The 15,162-nt window shown below is 32.4% G+C and overlaps 1 protein-coding gene across 1 annotated transcript; it reads left to right on the forward strand.

Annotated features, from left to right (window-relative positions):
- Nucleotides 1–1,464: 1,464 nt before the first annotated feature.
- On the forward strand, nt 1,465–13,572 carry LOC123711192 (zinc finger protein 239-like). The gene is made up of 10 exons (XM_045663643.1): nt 1,465–1,690; nt 1,765–1,868; nt 2,220–2,714; nt 3,060–3,144; nt 4,028–4,151; nt 5,946–6,048; nt 7,923–8,159; nt 9,000–9,134; nt 9,916–10,074; nt 11,407–13,572. The coding sequence occupies exons 1-10, from the start codon at nt 1,583–1,585 to the stop codon at nt 11,420–11,422; spliced, it is 1,566 nt and encodes a 521-aa protein (XP_045519599.1). The 5' UTR covers nt 1,465–1,582; the 3' UTR covers nt 11,423–13,572.
- Nucleotides 13,573–15,162: the final 1,590 nt, after the last annotated feature.

The raw sequence follows: 15,162 nt of genomic DNA on the forward strand, positions 1-15,162 counted from the left end.
CAAAAAGTCTTATTAAGAGTCATAGTTTATTATCCATGTTTTTGGCGTAATTAAAATGTTTCGGACACTTGGGGCCTTAGGCTACATGAATTAGCATCAGCCAATAGAATTAGCACGTTCATAAAATAGGTATAATCAATTAACAGACGCACATCGGTTATGGTACATAAACGAAATTATTAATAATTACTAATTAATGTTTATATGAATATAATTCTATAATTGTTGTGTAATTGATAAGTATAACATTTATTTAATGCCCCAATATCTGATACCACGACAACATTATGTTGTATTTTTTTAGTATAGTATAGAGAAAACCTTGTATAATAAATTTTAGACGTCCAGGAATATTCTTTTCATCTGAGTTCGGACTCAGAAAAAGTGTGATATTTACTCGTCTTCATTATAATAAATAATTATTTTAAAGCTAGCTAATCCATACGAGGTGGTTACAAAAGAGTAAATGGTTGTTATATTCTGAAAAAACACAAGAATTAAGACCCTTAATTGATCAAGCATAAAAATAAATTGCGTAAAGCAAACAGGTGGTCACGTGGATTTATAGAGGAGATTATTACCGGGAGAAAACATGATAATAATTTAGGTATGTGTATGTAATAAGTAATGCAAAAAGGGACCAGGTCCAAGAAGAAATGGCTAGTTACATGTATGGTTTCTGAATTTGTTATACGTTTATATTGCATTGAAAAACGATTAGAAAATAGTGAAATTCATACCAGTCACGTCAGCCACTACAAAGGTACCTTGGTTTTATCTCGTTTTTTTACACTTTATTTATTGAAGGCGCACGATAAAGATAAGTGGCTGTCGACGTATTTATCGCGGCCTATCGCAAAAGAACTCGCACAAGGAAGTTATATTATGCCAATTCTTTTAATGTTTAACTATGTATGATTATGAAAATTTTATTCGATTTTGTTTCCTAGGTGTGATTTGTATATTTATAATGAATTTAGGTATTTTACAGCATTAAATGACTGTATAACGCATTGCATTAATTCTTTGTTTCATTGTATGGTTAATGATTATTGAAAGTATTGGCCGTTTCCTAGGTTCATATCATTTTAATTAAAGTACCCAAAAAAATCCAACTTAAATCCATATGCTACCTGTAACAAACGTGCAAGTTTACTTCAAAAATACAAGTCCAACTTTCAATTTTATTTTCTGTATTGCAAGAAGTAAACTTTTGAACAATGCATATTAGTCCGTTCATTAATCAAAAGTTAGCACAAGGGCTCGTCTGCGCCTGCCTTCACCGCCCACCCCTTTTGTCTGCTAATCTATAATATACAAGAATATATGTATAGATCACTATATATATATACATTTTCTTTTTAGGTGTTCCTCAAAATTCTTACAATATTGTTATATGGCAACACTTTTACAAATAATTAATTTGACATATAGCTGACACACAACCACCAACAACAATCTGTCATTTTGTAATTTGTGGAAAAGACAACCAGAAACCTGTGGCCGAAAACTTTCGAGTCCAAGTACAAACATTCTAAGTATTTTATATTTTATGATTTCGTAAATCTTGTTTATTTTCGCAATGGACGATATTTGTCGTCTTTGTTGCTCCACCAAATTTGTAAACAACTACATATTTGACGAAGAAAAGGCGTTGTTTTCAAAAATGTCCATGTATTTGCCAATAAAGGTATAACTTTAATGCAATCATTTGTCCCTGTTGTATTTTAGCCTAGGAATTTAATATATTTAATATAATTTTAGGTGGTCAAAAATGATCCTTTACCGAAGAAAATTTGTGACAAATGTAGCTGCAAAGTCAATGATTTCTATCAGTTTTGTAATGAAACAATTGAAGTCGAAAACAGGTAACCTTAGCTACATAAATTATTACAATACACATTGTACTTACGGTAGATAATATTTAAAATTATTCGTTAAAACAACTACCTATAAATAATATTAATATAAACATTATCATGCTAATTTGTTTCAATGTTTTATAGTTACTATGGAATTTTAAGTACACTTTTTGAAGTTATGGTAATAATATTTAAATAAGTTTAAATTAAAAATATATGAAGCATTTTTTTCTGTAATGTAGAATACATTTGAAACCTCTCTTAAATATATTAAATATGGTGTAAAATAACATTCCCCTACAACAATGTTTATTTAATGAAACAATACCTTATTTTTATTCCACAACTGGTTTTCAGACTCAGGAAAATGCTATCCCTGCAGTTAGCAATAACTGTACCAAATCCTGTACGAAATACACTAGGGATTAAAACTACTGATTATCTAAAGCATGAACAAAGTACTCAGACAGAAGAAGAATTTCAGATAAAAGTTAAAATTGAACCACTGCAGTCACCGATTGTTATAAAACAGGAATCGGATTCAAATGATGACAGTTTTGATCACAACGGCTCAGACAGTGATGATAATCTCCTTATAGAGATTAAGAATAATAAAAATCCGAAAGAAGAAAATGAAAGAAATGGCCATGTACAATCTGCACAAAAGAAAAACCATTCTATGTTGCACGCAGAATTCTTTGATATGAATTTGAAGGACAGCATTAATTTAGAAATAGTTAAAGATGAATCTGATGACGGATTTGATAATGTGGATTTTGATAAGGAAGTTTATTACTGTTGTATCTGTTTTGTTAAGTGTGAGACAAAAAGTGATATGATTCAACATTACAAGTAAGTTTTGAACTTTTATTTCACAGATAGAAATTCTTTTATGAGAATAAATATAGTTATGTTGTTTAGGGATATTGGTACATTTTATCTTACTTCCTTGATAATTTTAGTATGAACAAGACCACATTAAGAACTTTACATTATTTTATTATTTGATTTATGGAAATAAATGAAATAGTTTAACTTATAGATAATAATATTATTTAATTGTAGATCTAATCTTTTGTACATATTTATATTCATGTGTACATACCAATATGAATAAGTATATAAACTCCTATATACACGTTAACTTTGAGAATAAATAAATGGTTATTGCTATATCAAAAATAATAAAATTTCCAGGAGTCATGTTGATCAGACGCAAGATATGAAGCCTCCACCAGCTCCACCATTCCCAGCTGAAGGTAGATGTGAAAGATGTCGGAAAGTAAGATATCTTTATTTTTTTAATTTAGTAGGATATTTATGCATACCTATTTAAATGCCAGTTATCACTGATAAAACTTTATTTATTATTTATTTGTCTATACTATTTATTAGTCAGTATTGAACATATAGTAGAGCATAGATTTGATAATTATGATTCTGGGTTTAAGCGCACAGAAGGTTTTTGTTATTAATGAAGCTTGGAAATGTTTTTAACAGTTTTCAAATAACCCTGAATGCCACAAGATAATTGGTGCTCGGTACGGACCTAATAAACCCATATAAAAATCAGATAACCAACCTTTTAAATAGTAAAAGGGGAAATTAAAAAAAAAGGAAAAATTTGATGGTAAAATTATTTTATATTGAATTGTTAGTTATACACCATTTTCAAAATACGAGTGTTTATTAAATTACTGTTGTAAGCACTGTCGAATAATTTGAATTGGGTACCAGTACTGAAGCCACAGATTAGTATTTGATTGTCAGGAATAGCGCAAATAAAACCTCCTTACTGTAGATAATTTCTTTTTAATTTTTTTTTTTTTAATTGACGTTAACATCTAAACGCTTGGCCGACCGGCAAAGATCGCTTAAAGTGATATGCCCCTGTCCACAGATAAATCCGAGGCACAGGCTGATCACCCACTTGCCTCTTAAACTGACAAATGATCATAAAACAGAAACATAAATCTCAGGCCCAGACCTAAAAAGGTGTTAGGATTTATTTTATTTTTATAAATGAATTTATGATATTTTTTATTGTATTGAAAAACGACGTTTTGATGGATAATTTTTTTTTATCAATTGTTGGGTGATCGTCACTTGAATGTATGTTGAATTTTTTAAATAAATTAGTTAATATGAATAAATTTTACTTCCAGGTGGTGCGAAATCAGAAAGCATGGCGCACACACTGGCAGCGTCATTGGAAACGAGACCGACGACCTTACAGATGTACACTCTGCGAGAAGTCTTTTCAGGGTCATCAGCAAATATTGAAACACGGTAATTACTATTAATCATTTGTTTTAATAAAAGTAAAAACATCTTGAATAAGCCTAATCAAAACACGATCAAGGCAACCCTAGTCACATTATCAATTACCACAGACAACAAACATACTGGCAGAATTTTTCTCTGTCAAAGGCAACCTTATGTGTTTCTTGGTGCACAGGGACTCGAACCCATTACCAAATACTAAGAATTCCAAAGCTTGTCTACAACAGCGTTATTGTCGGTGGTTTATGTGGCCTGATATGTTGTGATGCCGGTTTTTTTTTAATGATTTATTGATAAATGGAAATATTTGGTACAGGAAATGATTTTAACGTGTAAGTGCTAATGTTATTTTAAAGATTATTCATAAGAACTAAAACTATTGGACTCTTAAAAAACCTTAATTAAGACGGTGTAAAAAGTATTTCTTATTAATGTAGTAGCTGCCCCCGCGAAATTCGTTTCTCCTTAATGTGGTTTTAGTTAGCTTTAATACTGTGACACGAAAGAATAATTTCACTGTATTATCGTCACTATAATTTGAATTTGATTTACACTTCGATCTAAGTAACACGTGGTTGGCTATGCTAACACCAAAAATTCAATAAGTAGAAATAATTGAATTTCACGGTATTTCGTTTACTACAAAATAAATTTAATTTATACTTTAGCCTCAATAACACGTGGTAATCATGATATTGAATTGAATTTGTCGGATTACCATAGCAGTGCCATCTATTGATTACTTACTCAATCCAGTCGAAAAGTATCGACATCTGTTAGAATCTTTTGGAGTTAACAGATAATTGTAACTGTCAATTAATTATAGACAAATAATTTGCAATAAAACAAAATTGCGACTATAATTAAAGATCTAAGCTATCCTATCTCTTAAGTTGGACCAGACTGCTCACGGTGTGCCAATTTAATTTAAAATCGGTTAAGTAGTTTAGGAGTCCATCGCGGACAAACATTGTGACAGAAACGAAGTTGTAAAGGACTTGTAACTTGGGTTATTGTAAAAAAACAACACTCTCTTTATTCTATGAAATTTGTTTTGTGCATAATGTCAGTAATACCTTACTTTAGCAACAATCATAAATATAGTTTTAGTTTATATTGTAATTCTAACAAAAAAACATAAAATTTAATGCGACCTTTTAAAAACCAATAAATAAAAATAAAAATCATATTCTTAGTTGCTCACCAACTTTCAAATTGTAAACATGGCTTCTAAAAGAAAATCACTGTGTATTGATGAAAATTTTTTGCTGATACTCGCAATCGAATCGGGACAGAAGATAAGTGATGTTGGGAAACGCTTTGGATTTAGTCGCTCTACCGTGTCCAGAATATGGTAAAACAAAGAAAGAATTCTCTAAGCTCAAGAATAAAGGGATTAAGAAGATGAGACGGATGAGCCTCGGCCTCCGCCAAGCATTAAAGAAGCTCTGGTAGCAGCTAAATTATTGGAAAAATACTTCCTTTATCACCAAGATGCTTCAATATCGCAAGATATGAATAAAATTAGTAAAAAATACAACAAAACTTCTGACATTAGTCAGAAATAAACTTTTTCATTTCTAATTCTGATTTTTCTTCTCTCCATTTAACGATAACTCTCTATAAGCCCATACAATGCTCTTCAGTGTCGTTATATAGAGTTTACACTGTATTTTATTTACTGAATTTTACAAACTACCAAACCATAAGACTATTTTGAAGTTTTTTTTGATCAGACACTAAGCAGGCTGTCTAATAATAATAAAGTAATAATTATGAATCTAAAATTTCTTATTTCAGGTCTAATACACAAACCAGAATTTGAAAATCCAAACCAACAACCCAGCAAGCCCGTTAAGAGATTTGTATGTGACCTCTGCCCCGAAGGATTCGTTTATATGAGGTAATAAAAAAGCTAGCTTAGAATATCTTGGAAATAAATTATCTATGTTATAATGAAGTATATAAGAATTCTGTCTAAGTAACTTACGGGTATAGTATCATTTAAAACCAATAATAATAATACGTAAATCGTTTATTTGCCAAGATAGTACAGTGGTTAGATCGATCAATTACAAATATCCAAACAATCAGCCATATATAGGCATCCAAATGTCATATAAATTTTTACAATGTCTTATTAATAACATAAAGTAATGTCAAAGTTCAATTATTTACAATCGGTGTCAAATCTATGGTCCAAATACTCTTTAGATCCTCCTTAAGTCTATGGTCCATCTTTGAAACGATTACATGGCAATGATCTATAACTTCTAGGAAGGTGATTGACATGTACTGTATAAAATTATTTTATTTAATAACTTTATAATGTTAAAATTTTGGCTTAAATAATAAAATAATAAATATAAAAAATTTCTAAGGCTTATGTGCTATTACTACCAATTTAATATTATTGTCTATGTTTGGTATTTATTGTCATCAATATATGAAATTAAAGTTGATCCCAGGAGGTCATGACCCCTTTGACCTTGGTATCCGTGATTTTCAAAGAACATCCACAACATAGAATAGTTTACAAGATTATTACAGTCAAAATCTGTCAAAATCAAAAACAAAATCAAAAGTTGTTATTTCAAATAGGCCTTTGCAGGCTCTTATGAAACGTGTAGTTGCACGGTTCCAAAAAGTGGGTCTCATGGAGAAGAACCGGCAAGAAACTCCATGGACACTCTTTTCAACAATGGTTTAGCTTACAAAGACTCGGTTACAATAGTAATAATCGGCTGAGAAGTTTATACAATGCAAGGTATACAGAGATTCTATACAATGCAAAAGAAAATTGAATTTTTACTATTAGTGTAAAATGAGATACACACACTTGCACAGTGCAAGTGGCCAGGGAAGCCGCATATGCAGAGATGAATTAGCGCCATACATCTTTATCGTCAACATAGTCTTGGATTTTATAATACGCTTTTTTAATTAGGATTCCTTTGATGACGTTTTTTGAACTTTTTAGTCGTAAGTGTTGTAATTCTTGTTAGGGCACGAAAATTATACACACACAGTATCCGTAATAAAGAAATATATTTACTGTTTAACTTGGAAGTGATATGTCTGCTTCCTATCACGATACAAATTGGAATGAATCAGAAATGACCTGGAGCAGAGTGAGGTAAAGACAATTTGGCGCCTCGACAAGATGGCGGCTCGATCGCTCATTCAAATGACAGGAAATAGTCAATACAATGATTAATTTTTGCAATATTACTCAAATAAATCAATAGTAAGATCAGTTACACACTTCGGTAGCCTGTTGTAGAATCTGACACAATTCACAAGAAACGATTTATTCGATTTTGTTGTCAAAACCGTTAGTCATACATAGAATTGAGCCGGGACCTTGGATTTCGGTCAATATAACTGGTATGTTCTTAACGATGTCGTCACAAAATTGATTTGATTTATTACTTTAAGTTTTGCACGCTTGACAATTTTTTTATTGTTTTCTCTATCTAAGGAAGTGGTATGTCAAAAGATCGTCCCGTATGTTCATTTATTTTTATTGCAAAAAGAGTTTTTTTTATTATTAGTGTTTAGTATTGTATTTTGTTAACATAGCTTTAACACATTTTAAACGGATTGAAGCTATGTATTATTATTATAAACTTATAATTGTTTGCATAATTTTAAATTTTCCGACGTTTCGCGTGCTTCACAGCGTGCGTGGTCACGGTGACCACGTGGTGGTGGTGGCTCTTGCATGAGTGTTACAACGGTTTTCTTAAATAACCATCACGATTCGCTTCGTTTTAGATGTCTCCTAGCGCATCGCAATAGCACTCACCCCGAGGCCTCGTCCCGCGAGCTGGCTCTGCGCTGTGCGCTCTGTAGTCGCTCGTTTACGCATCTCAACTCATTGAGGAGACATTTGAGATCGCACACGGGCGATCGGAATTACCTGTGCAACGTGTGCGGGAAGTCGCTGACGTCTAGGGAACACCTGAAGTTTCATATACGGATTCATACGGGATACAAACCCAATGTTTGCAAGTAAGTTTAGGGAATCGTTCTTATTGGTGGAACTATTTTTAATTTTCCATTTATACATTTTTAGTTATTATTGTTATTACTATGTTTATAAGAACGGCCGCCATCCGTACTTCTTAATAAAGTATTTTACGTTAATTCACGTAATTGTACTCTATGAGAGCAATAAAGTACACCAAACACTTTATTTCTTCTTTCTTTGTTCTATCTTTCTTCTCTGTTTCTTCTCTCTTTCTTCTATCTTTCTTCTCTATTTCTGCTCTCTTTCTTCTCTCTTTCTTCTCTCTTTCTTTTCTAGTTCTTATCTCTTTCTTCTCTCTTATTTCTCTCTTATTTTTCCTTTCTTACTATATTTGTATACTTTATGAGAACAATAAAGTACATAAAATACCATTTCGCATGATATGTCGTTAATAAAATAACGGACTCGTTAATAATATTTTTTGCAGAAAACGCTCTTATTAACGCTCCCTTGCGCTGCCTCTTCAATGACTCATGATAGGCTGTCGTACTCCGGTCTTCAGTTCGTTGTCAGTCGAAACACTTCTTCCGCTGCCTTGTCCACTTAGTATTAGGGTACTTCAAGAAAAAAAGCTTACCGATTCTTATAAGATCTGCAACGCACTCGTGAGCATCCTGCCCGTTTGCCCTTTGTTATATAAATAAAGATATTTTGCGTCCATAACGTTTAGTCTCAATTTCCAGAATCCTTTGACGACTCCTTTCCAGATTCTCTAACAATAGGAAAACTATTTTCCTATTGTTAGCCACATTACTTATTATATGCTAATTTGTAAAGACGGAATGCTAAATTTTTGTTGATAATTAATTTTCTTATTTCAGAACTTGTGGCAAAGGCTTTGTAAAGAAATGCAACCTGACGTTACACGAGAGGGTGCACTCCGGTGAAAAACCCTACGTCTGCTCGCACTGTGGAAAAGCGTTTTCACAGCGATCCACGCTCGTCATACACGAAAGGTATACCCAAACATATATAACTTTGTATGAAATTTGAGTTCAAAGTTAACTTACAATACATTCTTCAAAAAAAAAAAAACGGTACAAATTCTTAAAAGGCCGGCAATACACTTGTGAGGCCTAGTGCAATGTGAGTATCTGTGGGCGGCGGTATCACATAACATTACTTTAAAAAAAAATTCTACCCTCATAAAATTTGTTCGGAAGTAAACGTTGCGGGTAACTAATAAAAACATTTTTTACCTTTTCAAATGGTTGGTGGGTTTTAAAAGAAAATCAAAATAAAAAAGAAAGGCAAATAGCTAAATTAGATTTTATTTCGATTCACGATTAATGATTTAAAAAATCTGTGGCGCTGAAACTTTTTTTTTTGCCTTAGATTACTGTATTAGTTTCATGATAATGTTTTAATGTAATAGGCAAGTAGGTGATCGGTCTCATGTGCCTGACCCACGCCGACTTTTTGTGTCAAATCCATGTTTTCTTACGATGTCTTCTTTCACTGCGAGCTAATGTTGAATGCGCACATAGACAGAAAGTCCATTGGTACACAGCTGCCAATCCAACTTATGACCTCACTGATGAGCGCTGAAGCTGTTAATTCAACTCTGCTCTTAATCTTAATGGTTACAAGTGTTGGCCAAATAGGTCCATTGACAATTTTAGCAGATAAGTAACATTGTATTTTTATTCACACGACATTTGCTCTCGTCAAAATAGAAATACAGCAAAACCTTTATGCTTGTCATTTCCTTCCTTTAAAGATATTCCAATATCCCAGGTACCACAGCGGCGCTCGACCATACAAGTGTGGCGTTTGTGGGCGGGGCTTTGTCGCCAAGGGCCTGCTGTCGATGCACTTGAAGACTTCGTGTGTAGACCTCCCAGCGCCAACCGGAAGAGAAATGCATTCACCTAAAGTCGAAAGGGTTGATCCTAGGTAAATAGAATATTTATTTATTTAAAGTATTATAAGCAGCGCTCTGTGGGCGTATTTGGTACTAAATACATTGTTCGAATTTTATTGTATGAAAAATTAATAAGTCTAAAATCGTAATAACCTTATGTTGAATTTTTTTTATATTAAATTCTATCGAGTATGTCAAAACTCTTTACATGTCTTAAACATATATATTGTGAATCTACAGTAGGATCAAATTCAATATATCACATTAGACGGAAGGATCTTTAATAACCAGTTAAAACAATTTAAGGGAAAAAAGTCTTCATTGACACAAAATAACTTTATTCATATAGGTATACACTTATGAACGTCAAAAAAGTTAGATTGATTCTAAATTTACATTTATTATTGGCTATATTGGCCAGAAACTCTCCACCACTCTTTATAATCAATCAGTCCCAGGAGCAAATCAATCCCAAGGATTAGTATCATTTAAGTATTCGTCAAATTGATAATTGAGTTTTATTGACTAATTTACGTTTAACGAGGGCATTGACGAATACAATTTCCATATAAGGAGTGGTTTATCTTCTAAAGCCTGGCCGGTTGTATTATCCGGATGAAAGTCACCATTTGTCTTCAAATCGTTTATATTTTGTTGTCTGTACAAGGCTCCAAAAACCAGTCACCAGATAGTGTCATAATATTCAATTCCTCAATTGGAACGATCAGCTCTTTTTGGAACTGAAATTGTTTATCGTGTTCATCATGCTAAAGTCATGAATGGAGTACCTCATCTCAAGGCCGGTGCTAATGTCATCTGAGTGCCTGGGGTGCTATTGAGATATCTGCTAAATGAATTATAGACGACGATGCGCTCGTTGAACCTCAACTCCAGTCTTGACCATCGTCGTTCAGTTGCTAGCCTTTCAGTCTTCTGTAGATTGTATTCCGGAGAATGCTCAATCCGATTCCGTCATCCCCTTTCAAACAACATGATCCTCCAAAAGCCACATCAGGTGGGTTTTTGACCAAACGTCTGTCCGGTTGTGTATTAAAAAAAAATGTTACAATAAATAATTAATCGGAATTGAATAAAGTTAAGCCTTTAAAAAATGATGTTATCACAAGTTATTGTTATCATTTTTATGTTATTGATGACGTGTTTAATGTGATATATTAAATAGGTAACACTACTTAACGTAACTGGACCACTGAAGTGTTTAAAATGACTTAACAAATATTAATGCATTTAAAATGTAGTCATAACTATGACTGTATAAAATCGGAAAAATTCACAGGTCTTGTAGATTAACGCTTAGGACGTTCTGCCGATTTCTTAATATAGATTTTAATTTTTAATTTCAGGTTGTTGGAGCATTAAAATGCTAAAATAGTTTATTACATAAGTGTTATTTTTTAATTTAAGTTTTAAAGTTCCTTGTATATGTATAGAAATAATACGAAAAGAAATTCCATCAATTCTCTTGTAATACATTTTGATTGAATTTTTTTTAATTAAGCGACATCTGTTGGCCTATATCAGATATCAAAGTGTTTTAAACGGTTGTCGAATCGTGTTTATGTTACCGTTAGTCTCAGCCGTTTTATCTCTTATATATCAATGATATTTAAGATATATTTTTTTATTGTCTTCGTGCATAAAATATATCGACAGGTAAGTTGGCAAAATTTTCCGATCGAAATTTCGCACTTTGAGGGTAGTGTACAATAATTTTAATAGGTTTTTGGAGAATGTGTATTTAGCGAAATCATTGTTACCGTTTTTGCTTATTGCAAATACGGTATATATAATTCACTCCACATATCAACATTTAGAAAACCTATGGAAACGCGCTTTCTCTAAAATTATGATTAGATTTTTACGCTTCAACTAATACTGAAACTTTTTATAAAAAAAATATAATTACAATTCATACGATCTGCTCTGTATAGTCTCAGTATATATTTGTTAATTAATAATTTTTGACAAGAGAAAAATCAGGCTTTCAGAGTGGAGAGCGTTTTGGTACTTTTTTAAATATTGTATAAGTATATTTATATTTCTGTATAAATGTGATATATATATACATTTAGTACTATAACCATCTCAGTTTTCTTGATAAAACTTTATTAATAATATAGTTACCGTTCCCGGCAACACACTTGTGAAGCCTTCTGGCAATGTAAACGTCCTTGGACGGCGGTATCACTTATCATCAAGAGAGACTCCTGCCAGTTTGCCTCCCATACAATACAATATATGAAAGTTCTGCCTCTGAATTCTGCCTCTATATGGATCCAACACAGATAAAAGCCACCTCCGGGGAATACTGAATGAGATTTAAAACTCAAAGGTTAAGAAATTCAAAAGTTTCTACCAATAATTCAATTAACGAAATATTTCAAAGATACATTTCTCTCTTTCTCTCATATTGTCTAATGATATAACTGTCCTGCTTTAAGTCCATAACAAAAGTTGAAATTGATTTAGGGTCTTATAGTTATAATTTATATATGTAAAACAGATTGAATCAATTTGGTCATTGTATGTTCGAGCAATGGCAATATGTGGTATTATTAAATGGATTATATAACACTCTATATATCTATGAAAAAATCAATTTTTTGGGGCTTGATTGTCTATTGACAATCTGTGGAGTTTTATACGATTTCGCCAATAGAGTTATTAATGAGGTATAATTTGTGAGGGATTTTTTAAAATTCTTTTGATTATTATATGCTCTATTACTAAAGGATTAGGTTATAAATACGACTTGTATATTTTTATTATTCAATCAAAATAATGTATGTACATATACCGGCAAACTTCTTGAGCATTAAACAAGGGAGTGGGGGAAAGTTTGCGCATAGTGCACAGCGCACAGCGCGGGACACAAACGTCAACTGATTTACCAATTACGCGATCGACACGTCGCTCTCCCCCCCCCCCCCCCCAAGTGATATCTGAAAATCGCTTTTGCACAGGCAAGGAGACATTTGTTCAAGATGTTTGCCGGTATCTATACCGGTATTTGCACAAATATTGTTCAAAGACGAGTGTTTCAAAAGGAATAAATTTATGAAATTAAATTGGTTATGTAAATCTTAATTGTAAAATATTCCAATTATTTTAATAGTGGTGAGTAAAATATTTATAGTAGTGATTGTTTTTAATTGTACCTGTAGGAAGAAAAGGGACAAATCTTACGACGCAGTTGTGTTTTACAATAATTTTATAGCTAAATTAAAATGTTTAGTAAAATTAATTTTAGGCTCTTAACTAAACGCAGTTCAGTGTTGCTATTTTATTACACTTCGTAAAAGAATAAATAGAGCCACTTCCAAAAGTTATAGACTAACTTGACTATGGAAATAGTTTTGTTCTGAATTTAAAAAAATATTTGTTTTTTTATTAACTGCCAATTAATTTAAATCGTAAATCGTGAAAAACAAACAATATTACTCACGATAATGTATTTATTAACGTGCCTGATGTGTGATAGTTATAATTTTTCACTGATAAAAGCATATTTCAGCATATCTTGTTTTTTATTTATATAGGAAAGCCTTAAATACCTCGTAGTTGGATGTTACAGAAATTTGTCTAGTTGTCTTCAGATGATTTATGGTGTGATAATTTTAACAAGAGCATCATCATTGATGATTGAGCATCATTGCCACGCCACGCCAAAAAACTGAAGTGGAAGTAGCGCGCCTTACAGATCACAGGTGGACGAAAGTAGTTACTGCATGGAGAAGCCCACCAGGTAAACGGTGCAGGGGCAGACCTTACGCTCGATGGGATGATGACATCAAAACATCGCGGGTCCTCAATAGATGCAAATAGCTCGTTATAGAGAAAGATGGCAAGCCTTGGAGGCCTTTACCGGGGAGGGTTCCTGGAGAGGGTTCCTGATACGTATATAATGAACTAACTAACTAAAACTTTTACGTTTAGATTTATTAAAAAAAACACAGTTAGATAGAAAATTGAACGGCGAATCTAAAACTATATCAATATTGAAGATTGGTTAACATTTGACTGAGATATGAGCGTTTATAATGTTGGAACGTTTACATCGATTACTCGAAACAAATTACACCATTAGATAGGAAATTGAATGGCGAACAGGTTAGGTTTGGTTCGGTTAGGTTGGGTGACCTTTTTTTTTTTAGATATCGTTTGATAGAAAATTGAACGGCGAATCTAAAACTATATCAATATTGAAGATTGGTTAACATTTGACTGAGATATGAGCGTTTATAATGTTACAAATATTTACTAACACAGAGGATAACCAGATCTTAATGGATCGGGAAATAATTTAAGGCGTAAAATAAATAAATTTTAAAAAGATATTTAACAGAGATTCCAGACTGGTAGAGCTGTGGACTTTGGTTAAGTATAATTAAATTATTAATTTTTGCTTTCATGATTACAAGATGAAATTTATTTACATTATTTTTACTATGGAGAAATATTAGACTCAAGTTTATATTTATTTGTAGCGGAGGTGTATATTCCAAAGACATCGTTTACTGAATTAAACATGTATGCAAATTTTACGAAATACAGCAACTGCAAATCGCACGATTATATAATATATATGTATCTTCGTGGACAGTTGGAGTGATAATAAAACTTTATAATTTATTTACATAAAATCGGTGAAAAATAAAAGAAACCCGATTTAAATGCGCTAGTGCTAAGAGCAGTTTCTTTTTTTAAAATATATAATGGGGCAAAAGAGTCTACGGAACAAAAGGTCAGTCCATCGCAGCCCATAGACACCCATTTTTAGAGGATGCGTAGCCGGCATTTGCGGAAGTAGTACACCCTAACTTTGAATAGATGGAGGTCGTATCTCTCAGGGAAGACCACCACCGGGAGTCAATTCCACAGTAAGATAGTTCGCAAGAGAAAATGCCTAGTGAACCGGACTGTGGAAGACTTTCATCAAGGTAATCTGCTTCCAGATAACCCTCGGTGTGAATAAGGTAAACAAAATAATAAAAACAAAAAACGCGGCGTTTACGGCGTTTTCTTTGGCGTAATAAGATATTTATTTTTTAATTTTATCTTTCCCCTTATTCTATGTTTGTAGAAAAAACTACACTTAA

Source organism: Pieris brassicae, chromosome 6, assembly GCF_905147105.1.
Source record: "Pieris brassicae chromosome 6, ilPieBrab1.1, whole genome shotgun sequence".
NCBI classification, from domain to species: domain Eukaryota; kingdom Metazoa; phylum Arthropoda; class Insecta; order Lepidoptera; family Pieridae; genus Pieris; species Pieris brassicae.

Coding starts and splice junctions, on each gene's coding strand:
- LOC123711192 (XM_045663643.1), top strand. CDS start 1,583: ATGGACGATATTTGTCGTCTTTGTTGCTCCACCAAATTTGTAAACAAC. Junction 2,715..3,059: donor GATATGATTCAACATTACAA/GTAAGTTTTGAA, acceptor TAAAATTTCCAG/GAGTCATGTTGATCAGACGC. Junction 3,145..4,027: donor GATGTGAAAGATGTCGGAAA/GTAAGATATCTT, acceptor TTTTACTTCCAG/GTGGTGCGAAATCAGAAAGC.